This window comes from Propithecus coquereli, unplaced genomic scaffold (assembly GCF_000956105.1).
Source record: "Propithecus coquereli isolate 6110/MARCELLA unplaced genomic scaffold, Pcoq_1.0 Scaffold113, whole genome shotgun sequence".
Taxonomy (NCBI): domain Eukaryota; kingdom Metazoa; phylum Chordata; class Mammalia; order Primates; family Indriidae; genus Propithecus; species Propithecus coquereli.
The window spans coordinates 2,891,153-2,903,501 of NW_012135303.1; the positions used below are offsets into that span (position 1 = coordinate 2,891,153).

At 40.0% G+C, this 12,349-nt stretch overlaps 1 protein-coding gene and 1 pseudogene across 1 annotated transcript in view; one reads left to right on the top strand and one right to left on the bottom strand.

The window, feature by feature from the left end:
• NOP58 (NOP58 ribonucleoprotein) overlaps positions 1 to 2,419 on the bottom strand; it is a 73,942-nt gene extending 71,523 nt beyond the window's left edge. Inside the window, exon 1 of the mRNA XM_012655067.1 lies at positions 2,150 to 2,419. Within this exon, the coding sequence (XP_012510521.1) occupies positions 2,150 to 2,194 (45 nt within the window). The 5' untranslated portion in view covers positions 2,195 to 2,419. The remainder of the gene's footprint in view (positions 1 to 2,149) is intronic.
• Positions 2,420 to 4,386: 1,967 nt separating this feature from the next.
• Positions 4,387 to 5,146, top strand: LOC105818930 (annotated as a pseudogene).
• The last annotated feature ends 7,203 nt before the right edge of the window (positions 5,147 to 12,349 follow it).

The following is a 12,349-nucleotide window of genomic DNA, read 5'->3' on the forward strand; positions in this document are numbered from 1 at the left end:
ACTCGGGAGGCTGAGGCAGGAGGATCGCTTGAGCCCAGGAGTTTGAGGTTGCTGTGAGCTAGGCTGAAGCCATGGCACTCTGCCCCGGGCAACAGAGTGAGACTCTGTCTCGAAAAAAACAAAACAAAACAAAAAACACCTTGAAAAAAACTTCTCAAAACACTCCCAACAAAGCATGAATTTTATGCAACCAATATAATTCTATACCCCAGCATTTTGAAAGATTATGGGAAAGGAAGCTAATAACCCTGTACTGTAAGTATGTCCACCTTTTGAGGAGATTATCATTCACCATATCCTATAATATTACATACAATATTAATTTTATATATACCGTAATATTCACCCTTTTAAAGTGTACAATTCAATTTTTAGTAGTATATTTTCACAAAATTGTGCAACCATCACCACTAATTCCAGAACTTCTGCATGTCTGTTATTCAGAAATGATCAAATAACTACCATTAATTCCAAATAATTATAAACTAACCAATATGTCAATATATTCAAGCCCAACTTTAGTTATTTCTCTAATAGTAGGTTACCTAATCCACAATCTAACAATTTTGAACAGTAACTGGCAGAATAGCACCAAAACCTACAACAGAATACTCAAGATTTTTTGAGGGGCAGGATACTCTTCATTAATAGAAATCAATAGTTCATCAAGAGATACAGTTGAATGCTTTATTTTATGACCAAGGTCTTGTAATCAGACAATTGCTAAGCCAATTCCTTACTACCACGGGAGACAACCAGTGGACTGTGAAGTTGCTCCTTTTATGATCCAGTTCAGGACAGCAAACTAGCTCAACTTACAATGAAATTCATCAATAGATCCTAATTCAAATATGACAGACAATATGGGCTAAGAGAATTGGGGCATATGCAGAACTCTACATAGGAATTAAGATTTCAAAAAGCTGGAGAAAAGCAAAGTAGACATGTTCAGGAACTCTAAAGGGGACTATGCTCTTAAAGTCCCTTAAAATTGCTAATACTACAATTACAGATAACTCCAATGAAAGGAAAAACAAGCAAAGCTGCCTTTTGTTTTAATTTATTATTTTATTAGTTTTCTTTAAAAAAGTATGTGACATAACAAATGCAAATAGAGGTATATTTTCAAGTGTCAGAAGTGAAACTTAGAGAAATAAAGTGAGAGCTCTGTACACTTCCAGACTTTCTGCATCCATACCACAAACATAAATACAAATGGTTTTTGGATTCAGAAGTAGAACTGTACCACACATTTCATCCAGCACTTTTTGCCTTATATCAACACACATGAATCTAGAATATATATGAAAACTTTGTTTTTCGTTGCCATACCCCAGAGCTCGGAAGAGTGCCTGGCACAGGAAAGGCATTTGCATGCTGATACACTTGTAAGTTAACATCAAACTTTCCTAGTAGAACCATCAAATCTCAAATTGATTAACCACCAGCCCAGATTTCTTCCCTAAGCTTCAAACTTGAAATACTGAACTGCCCGATCTACAGGACAATTGCATTATCACATCTAAAAGACAACGCAAGCTCCGCACAGCCCAAACGGAAAACGGGAAATCTTTAGCCCCCAGCACCCAACAAGCTTCTTTCTTACTACACATCTTAAACCAAAAACCCACATTCAATCCGTCAGCCAAGTCTCTCAGTTCCATCTTCAAAATTTCTATTATTTGTTTCCCTCCATACCAACCTTAATCCGAGGAATTTCATCTTGTCTAAATTAATGCAAAAATATCCTTGCTTCCTTTCTTGTCCCCCCCCAATCTAGTTTCCACACAGCAAAGTAATCTTATTAAAAGACAAATTATATCAATTATCCCTCTGCTTAAAACCTTTCGATAATTCCTCCAAACACACAGAATAAAACCCAAACTCCTTATTACAGCATGTAAAACTCTAATAAGGCTCCTGCCCACCTTTTCATTCAGACCAAATCCTCTAATGCAAAACAGGTCGTCCCAAACGGCAGGGCCACGTGTTAACCGAAACATGGCCTCTCAGGTCTGAAGTCCTTCTCCTTCCTTTCAGAGCCCGGGGACACAAAAGGCACCCACTGAGTAATTCTCTCCTTAGGTCTTTCCCTCTCCCGGTGTCCGCCACTGGCCTTACCCCTCCAACAGCTCAATCTCCCGCCTACCTTAAAGATGGCGTAGCCCACGGATGTTTCAAACAGCACCAACATGGTGAGGCCGGGTCAGGGAGCCGCGCGGCCCGCCACGAGCTCTTATCCCTGTGCAAAAAGACCAACTTTCCGGCCCCAAAAGGCCCACTACGCCGCGGCTGGCAAAGCACAAACGTGCACGCCTTCCTGCTAAGAATCAGACCACGTTGCTAAACGTTCCACTCCTAACTGCAAGTAGCACGCAAGAACGCGCTTCTCCTTCTCCAAGGATTCTGGGATAACAACGTCACTTCCGACAGAAACCTGCCGCATAGCATGTCGTCACTTCCAGACTGTTCCCGCCATAAGGGGCGGGGGATGATTACGAAAATACTATATCGCGAGATCTCTTAGGGGCTGAAGCGAAGCTTTGCGTAGCCGGAGATCTGAAAGAGAACTTCGCGTGTTTTTTTTTTCTTTTTCTTTTTCTTTTTTTTCACTCCCCCAGTAAATGATATAGTTTACCTTGAAAGAAGTGCGGAGCTGTCTCGCTCCTTGTCTGCCTCATGCATCCGGTATTTGAAATGCTGGCTAGTGCCGTTAGACTTTATTCCCTTTCAAGCCTTGCCTTGAAGTGAAGGCCCCAGAACGACACCATGACTGTCAATATATTTGCGAGCTCTCCTGGCTGTGCTCTTCTCTATGGCCAAACTAATTTTTAGCATAAAACTCTTTCAAACATGTAAGCCTCTCCCATATTTGCTGTATTTGTTGAAATGACTCCTGGGCAGGGTAAGAATTTAGACTTTGTCTCCTTTTCTTAGTGTAATATGGTTTTCTGGGATCGTTGCCCCTCAGTGACTGGATTTAAATACCCCAATTCTTCCACAAGTCTGGCTTCCAATAGAAGTAAAATTTCCTTCCTCACTTACCAGGTCCTATATGAAAATTCCTGTAAACATTAAATTGCAACCTGTTCAAGATTATGAAATAACAACTTGATTTTCTCCAGCAACTCTATGACCTGGGATCAACAGGAAAGAAAATCTTCGATTGAATAACAGAAAAAATGAAAGTGGAAGAAAGTCCCAGAATAGAGGAATCTGGGGGGCAGACAAGAGCAGGGTTGATTACAGCCATAGCTGTAATCCAGCATAGGCAAGAGAAACCAAAATGGCTTGGGTGGGAGAGGGGCATAGGCTGGTGAATGAGACAAAAGCGCTATGTCTCTTTACAGTCTTATTTAACAGCACAATATTTTCTATCTAACTCCTTAAAAGAAGTGCCACTTGCTAGAGTAGAGGCTGTATCATACACTTACTTGTGTCTGTATAGAGCATTATGTTGTGCTAGTCATAAAATAGAATCTCCCTAAATAATTCTTAAAATTTTAAAGAATGAACATCTGCAGGAAGTAAAATTCTTTTTACATCTAAAGCTTTCTTTGATTTTAATTTGCTCTTCTATTTCTAGATTCTTGAGATTAATATTAAGAATGATTTTTAACTTCTTTTCTAATATATATGTATATTTTAAAGCTAAAAATTTCTAAACACAGTTTTAGCTTCATCCCACAAAATTTTACATTTTGTATTAATATTTTTATTATTATTTACTTCAAAATATTTTCTGACATTCACTGTAATTTCTTCTTTGACTTCTTTGAAGTTCATACCTAAATTTCAAAATAGGTGAGAATTTTCTACATGACTCTTTGTTATTAATGTCTAGTTTAATTTCATTGTGATGTGTTGGTCCGAGCGCAGTGGTGTTTTCAACTAATTGATCACAACCAGTTACAGATTCCTTTGTTCCTTCTCCACTCCCACTGCTTCATTTGACCAGCCTTTAAAAAAATAAAAAATAAATAAAATTTCATTGTGATCAAAGAACATACTTTAAATGATTTGAAGTTTGTTGAGACTTGCTTTAACCCCTAGTATATCGTCAATTTTTGGTAAGTGATCGTGTGTGCTTGAAAAAAATAATGTATATTCTTCAGCTGAACAACTTGTTTCCCCAACCCCAAACCCCTGCTTAGCTACTCAGTCTCTTGGCCACTGCTTTCTGCCCAATGTCTCATCCTCTAAGCCATCCCTTTGTGTTAGCAAATTCCACAAGGGAAAAAATGGCACCAAAAATAGGGCTCACCTTTCTGGGCTTCTCTTCTCTATGAGATTTGCCCCCCAAAATCCTCGTTGCCTTGATAAGTCTCAGGTGCCTTAAAACAAATATGTTGGCCATTAACCACAGGTCTTCCTTCAGAAACAGCCATGGCACTGTGGATGACAACACAGCTGCTGCTCCTTCTAGTGTGGGTGGCTGCGGTAGTTCCAGCCCAGGACTGCTCTGGTCAGGACTGAGCTTCTCAAAGTCTGTATGGATGCTAAGCACCACAAGGAAAAGCCAAGCAGTGAGGACACATTGCATGAACAGTGTACTCCTTGGAAGAAGAATGCCTGCTGCTCCACCAACACCATCCAGGAAGCCCGTAAAGATATTTCCCACCTGTATGAATTCAACTGGGACCACTGTGGAGAGATGGCGTCTGCCTGCAAATAGCATTTCATCCAGCATACCTGCCTCTACGATGCTCCCCTAACTTGGGGCCCTGGATCCAGCGGGTGGGCCAGACCTGGCACAAAGCTGAATGTGCCCCTGTGCAAAGAGGACTGTAAGCACTGGTGGGAGGATTGTCACTCCTCCCACCCCAGCAAGAGCAACTGGCACAAGGGCTGGAACTGGACCTTAGGGTGTAAACAGTGCCCAGTGAAAGCTGCTTGCCACCCATTCCCTTTCTACTTCCCTACACCTGCTGCTCTATGCAATGAAATCTGGAGTCACTCCTACAAAGTTAGCAACTACAACTGAGGGAGCAGCCGCTGCATCCAGATGTGGTTTGACCTGAATCAGGGCAACGCCAATGAGAAGGTGGTGAGGTTCTATGCTGAGGCCATGAGTGGGGCTGGGCTCCATGGTGCCTGGGCTCCCCTGCTCAGTCTGGCCCTAACGCTGCTCCGGCTGCTCTGCTGACCTCCCTTTGCCTTGTGGTACCTGGACATCCCTGCCCTGCTCCGCCCTACAGCTCCCAGCCATTCAGTTCCTGCTCCACAGTGGGGCCTCTGATGGCAAATTTAAATAAACCAGACACTAAAAAACAAAACAAACAAACAAACAAAAAACCCAAAAACAAAACCAAGTATGTTTTTCTCTTTTTCTTAGGTTCATATTTTCTAGTTGGTCTCAACAGGAGAGATAGTCCGAAACAAGCTGGTATCCCCACTGCAAGAGGTAGAATTTCTGAGGAGACCTAAGTTCTTGAGAGAGAACTACTGCTTCAAAGAAACCATTGATTCTGGATTGAAAAAGCCTGCAAATACATAGTCAAAAAACCCCCTTTGGGCTCCAACATTTTATGAGCAGACAATAGGCTGTCAAAGCTGAGCAAACCCCAAAAAGATATGATCTGCAATGTCTGCTTCAGATAAGACCAAGGAAAATTATAATGAAAAGAAGAACCTCCCAGAGGGCAGCAGCAAGAGGCCTGGAGAATGATGGAGAAAGGAGTCTCTTTCTGAAGGATCTATTCAGAATGTAAAGTGGTGCAGTGGCTGTGGAAAACAGTGGCGGGGGGTTCCTGAAAAAAGTTAAACATAGAATTTGTAGAAACTCCACTCCTAGATATTTTTCCAAAAGAAACTAAAACATATCTATGCACAGAAACTTGTACACAGATGTTTATAACAGCATTATTCATAACAGTCAAAAAATGGAAACAGGTCAAATGCCCATCAACAAATGAATAGATAAATTATGGTATAGCCACACAATGAATTATTATTCAGCCATAAAAAGGAACAAAGTGCTACAACTTGGATGAGCCTTGAAAACATTATGTTAAATGAAAGAAGCTAGGAACAAAAGATCATACATTAGATGATTCCTTTTAGATGAAAAATATGAAATAGACAAGTCCATAGAAAGAGAAAGCATATTAGTGGTTGCTAAGGGATAGTAGAAGAGGACAATGGGAAGTGATTACTTTTTAGGTATGGGGAATTCTTCTGAGGTGACGAAAAGGTTTTTAAATTAGAGAAAGGTGGTAGTTGCCCAACATTGTAAATGTACTATATGCCACTGAATTGTACACTTTAAAATGGCTAATTGTATGTTATGTAAATTTTACTTCAATGACAAATTAATTCATAATTAAAAGTGACTGTACAGAAACTCCACTTACAGCATTTTAATCCAAAACACTAAATACAAGAGTTTTTTCCAAGATTAGTTAGAAAAATAAATATTGTGTTTCAGTCTGGATTTTTTTTTTCTGATTTATCTTCCATTTCACTAGTTCTCTCTTTAAATATCCCCCATCCATATAATTCTTAATTTGGATTACATTTTTTTAGCCCTAGAATTCCTATTGGTCTTTTTCAAATCTCCTATGTCCTTTTTAATAATTTCTGATTCTCAGTTGAAATTCTCTATTGTACCTTGAATATAATTTACATGGCTATTTTAAAGCCTGTTTCTAATAATTCTAGAGCCCCTGGAGGCATTTGCATCTTTTGGTTCTTATTCACAATGTGTTATTTCCTTATGATTATCTTTGTGCACTGGGCTTTGTATAATATTTGAAACATTTGTGAAATAATCTGTAATAACAATGATTTCTTCCTTCAGAGAGGAGTTTTGTCCTAGGGGCAGTAGGAACCAGAATCACCTTAATTCGATTTCAAAGAGTGAGATTTTGTGGCTGCCAGAATATTCAAAGTTGTGTTACAATTCATGCAAGTCCTGCTTTACTTCGGGTATACCCTTAGCCTCTGAATTCCACCCTTAGATGCCCCATTCTAAATCTTGAGGGGTTTACCAGGGCTTCCACGTTTGATATACTCCTCCCCCCCCCACCTTTTAAATAGACCTTCTTTTTTTTTTAAGAGCAGTTTTAAGTTCATAGCAAAATTGAGCAGAAAGTATAGAGTTCACACACACCCCTAACTCCACCCGTGCACAGCTTCTCCCACTTCAACATCCCACATGAGAATGTTACAATTTGTTATAATTGACGAACCTACATTGATACATTATAATCACCCATAGTTTACATCAGGGTTCACTCTTGGTGTTGTACTTTCTATGGGTTTTGAAAAATGTATAATGACATGTATCCACAATTATAATATTACACAGAATAGTTTCACTGCCCAAAAAATCCTCTCTACTTCACCTACTCATTCATTCCTCCCTCTTAACCCTTGGCAACCACTGATCTTTTTACTATCTCCATAGTTTTGCCTTTTCCAGAATGTCATATAGTTGGAATAATACAGTACGTAGACTTTTCAGATTGGCTTCTTTCTCTTAGTAATAGGCATTTAAGTTTCCTCTATGTCTTTTTGGTTGGATACAGGATAGTTGTGTCATATTACATAGAATTATAGCTTTGTTATTGTCTTTATTTGGAGATTAAGTATGGTTTAAGATGTGTATGAGTGCCAAATTGACAAGGGGTAAACATGTGATAGTTAATTTCATGTGTCAACTTGACGGGGCTACAGGGTACCCAGATTAAACATTATTTTTGAGTGTATCTATGAGGATGTTTCTGGATGAGATTAGCAGTTGAATGGGTAGCCTTAGCAGATTGCCTTTCCCAATGTGAGTGGGCATCCTTTGATTTGTTGATGACCTGAGTAGAACAAAAAGCAGAGAAAGGGAGGATTCCTTTCCTTCCTGCCTGCCTGTCTGCTTGAGCTGGGGTATCAATCTTCTCTTGCCCTTGGATGGGGATTTATACCATCGGCTCCACTGGTTCTCAGACCTTAGAATTTGGACTGAAATTATATCACAGCTTTCCTGGGTCTCCAGCTTGTTGATGGCAGATCAAGGGACTTCTCAGATTCCATAATCACATATCAAATTTCTTATAATAAATAAATATTCAATTGGTTCTCTTTCTCTCGAGAACCCTGACTAATACAGCTATCCTGGGTCTTTTGCCTCTCCCTATACACTTTAGAAATGATTTGTCAATATCCACAAAATTACTTGCTGTGATTTTGCACTAAATTTAGAGATCAACTTGGGAAGAACTGACATCTTGACAATATCGAGTTTCCTATCCATGAACGTGGAATATCTCTTCACTTATTTAGTTCTTTGATTTCTTTTTTTCTTCCTTCCTTCCTCTCTATTTTTTTCTTTCTTTCTTTCTTTTGACAGGGTCTTGCTCTGTTGCAATGCAGTGGTGTTATCATAGTTCACTGTAACCTCAAACTCCTGGGCTTAAGCAATCATCCTGCCTTAGCCTCTTGAGTAGCCGGACTACAGGCATGTCTCACCACACCTGGCTAAGTTTTAAAAGTTTTTTTGGAGAGATGGGGTCTTGCTTTGTTGCCAAGACTTGTCTCAAACTCATGGCCTCAACACTCCTCCTGCCTCAGCCTCCCAAAGGGCTGGGATTACAGACATGAGTCACCACATCCTGTCTGGATTTTCTTTATATACTTCAACCAATGGCACTAATATGGCGACAACTGAATGAAGAAGTAGTTATAACTATCCTGTGGTCTTCTATCAAGCAGGCATTAAAGAGAAAAAAGACACTTGCAAAAATGAAAAACAGTCTTCTCATTAGCTTTTTTGGTTGTTTTTTGGAAAATATAGTCATTTTTCTTAAAAATATATTATTCATGCTACAATATAAAGGGCTTGTTATGACTTTTTCAATGAATTAATAAATATTTTTAAATTTTCTCAGTTTTTATTTCTAATATGGTAAATATTGATAGATACAAGAAACATTAAAAAAAAGCTTTTTGCAGGTCTTCAATAATTTTTAAAATTTGAAAGGACTCCTGGGATCAAACTGTTTAAGAACAGCTGCTCTAGCTTATTTCAATTTACCCTTTGCATTTCAATTTATATGCTATTTTTTTCTTGGCCTGACCATCCAATAAATGCTTTTCCCAACTATCCTGCTTGGTTGTGGGTGTCCTGTAGGCTCCCTTAATAACACTATACTTTATCTATCATTAGCAGCTCTTTTCAGGGCCATTGGGTTTTTTTTTTTTTTTTACATATATATAACAGTTTTACTGAGATATAATTAACATATACAGTTCACCTCTTTAAATTACATAATTTCCAGTTTTTTAGTATATTCATGGAGCTGTGTAACTATTAGCACAATCAATTTGACTTGTTTATTTATTTATTTTAAGCCAATCAGATTTAGCAGCGGGGGAGTTGTAGACCAACTTTAGTGACACTAATGTTAATAAGTTCTGTTAACCCACTACCATCAGACCAGCCAGCACAATCGATTTTAGAGCATTTTTTTTTTTTTCAGTAGAGACGAGGTCTCATTCTTGCTCAGGCTGGTCTTGAACTCCTGAGCTCAAGCGATCCTCCCACCTCAGCTTCCCAGACTGCTAGGATTACAGGCATGAGCCACCCACTGTGCCTGGTCTAGAGCATTTTTTTTTATTATCCCCAAAAGAAATTCTGTACCCATTAGCAATCACCCCCTATTTTCTCCCTGATCCTACAGTCCTAGTAATAGGCTGGAGCAGTAGTCTACTAATCTACTTTCTGTCTCTATAGATTTGTCTATGCTGAACATGTCAGATGAATGGAATCATACTTTGTGACTGGTTTCTTTCACTTAGCAGAACAAACTCAAGGTTCATCCATGGTGTACATGTATCAATAATTCATTCCTTTATATGGCCTAATAATGTTCCATTGTATGGATATACTACATTTTGTTTGTCCATTTATCAGTTGATGGACATTGGGTTGTTTCCACTTTTTGGCTACTATGAATAATGTTGCTGTGAATACTTTTGTACATGTTTTTGTGTAAATGTATGTTTTCGATTCTTTCGGGTATATACCCAGGAGTGGAACTGCTGGGTCATATGGTAATGTTATGTTTTTACAATTTGAGAAACTGCCAGCTGGTTTTCCAAAGTATTTTTTTTTAATTTGGAGATGGGGGTCTATGTTGCCCAGGCTGGAGTGCAATGGCTATTCACAGGCATGATCATAGCATACTGTAGCCTAGAACCCCTGGCCTAAAGTATCCTCCCACCTCAGACTCCCGAGTTGTTGGGACTACAGGAGTGCACCACCAAGCCCACCCCAGAGTATTTTATATTCCACTAGCAGTGCATAAGGGTTCCAGTTCCTCCATATTCTTGTCAACATTTGTTATTATCCGTCCTTTTGATCACAGCTCTTCTAGTAGCTGTACTGTGGTATGCCCTTGTGGTTTTTAACTTGCATTTCTCTGATGGTTAATGATGTTGAGCATCTTTTCATGTCCATTTGTATATTTTCTTTCTTTTTTTTTTTTTTTTGAGACAGAGTCTCACTCTTTTGCCCAGGCTAGAGTGAGTGCTGTGGCGTCAGCCTAGCTCATAGCAACCTCAAACTCCTGGGCTCAAGCGATCCTACTGCCTCAGCCTCCCGAGTAGCTGGGACTACAGGCATGCGCCACCATGCCCGGCTAATTTTTTCTATATATTTTTAGTTGTCCGATTAATTTTTTTCTATTTTTAGTAGGGACGAGGTCTCGCTCTTGCTCAGGCTGGTTTCGAACTCCTGAGCTCAAACAATCCTCCCGCCTCGGCCTCCCAGAGTGCTAGGATTACAGGCGTGAGCCACCGCACCCGGCCTCCATTTGTATATTTTCTTTGGAGGAATGTTTATTCAAGTCCTGTGCTCATTTTAAAATTGGGTTGTCTTTTTTTTTTTTTTTTTGAGACAGAATCTCACTCTTTTTGCCTGGGCTAGAGTGCCATGGCATCATCCTAGCTCATAGCAACCTCAAACTCCTGGGTTCAAACAATCCTTCTGCCTCAGCCTCCCAAGTAGCTGGGACTACAGGCATGCGCCACCATGTCCGGCTAATTTTTTCTGTATATTTTTAGTTGTCCAATTAATTTCTTTCTATTTTTAGTAGAGACGGGGTCTCGCTCTTGCTCAGGCTGGTTTCGAACTCCTGAGCTCAAACAATCCTCCCGCCTCGGCCTCCCAGAGTGCTAGGATTACAGGCGTGAGCCACCGGGCCGGGTCTGGGTTGTCTTTTTACTGTTGAGTTATAATAGTCCTTTATATATTCTGAATCTTAGGCCCTTATCAGATATACTATTTGCAATTTTTTTTTTGCAACCCCCCCTTATTTGCAAATATTTTCTCCCATTGTTTAGGTCATCTTTTCAACACTAAAGGCAAAAGTTTAAATTTTGATGAAGTCCAATTTATCAGTTTTTCTTGGGTTGCCTGTACTTTTGGTATCATGTGCTTTGCCTGTACTTTAAGAAGCCATCATCTAATCCAAGTCATGAAGATTTTTGTCTGTGTTTCCTCCTAAGGGTTTTATGGCTTTACCTTTGATCCATTTTAAGTTAGTTTTGTAGATGTTGGCAGGTAGGAATCCAAAGTTACTTTTTTATACGTGGATGGATGTCCAGTAGTCCTAGTACCAATTGTTGGAAAGACTGTTCTTTCACCATTGAGTTGTCTTGGCATTTTTGTTGACGTAAATGTGAGGGTTTATTGGTTTATTTCTGGATTCTCAATTCTATTCCATTTGTTTATATCCTTATCCTCAATCCTTATGCTACTAAGGCCATCGTATTTCAAAGAAGAAACCTTGGGTCATTCTCAAAAACTCAAAGTAGCCAATTAAAGAGTTGGAATTAGCTCTTCTCCCCCAACCCTGAATTCAGAACTTTCAGCATTGATCTTTTTCATTAGCAGCCATCAAGATTGTGTCCAGCGGGGTTGTTTTTCTGTTGTTTTTAATCAAGGTCATGTGTTTGGCAGGGGAGCGGCTGGTTAAGCGAAAATGGTAGCTCTAGGGTTAGAATCACTGTCATGCAAATCAACATATTTAGAGAGGGTTGACTAGCAAGGCTGGGAAGAGACAAAAGAAATATCTTGGCTCAGTCGTCAGAAACCCGCAAGGTGTTGGAGAGGGAGGAGTCTAGGTTGTCAGTATGGCTCCAAACCTTGACACAGGGGGCCGGCATCTTTCTCTCCGGGGGATGGGCTCAGGACTGAAGCACAGGGCCTGGTGTTCGGAGGAGCGGACGAGACCTGTACCACTGCGCGACCACCCAGGGGGTCAAGCAGGCTCTAGAGCCCTTCCGCTTGTTGGCGGCTCCCCCACGTGTTTTCCCGCCTCGTCTCTCTTTGCTTCTCCATCCCTCCTCCCTGCGC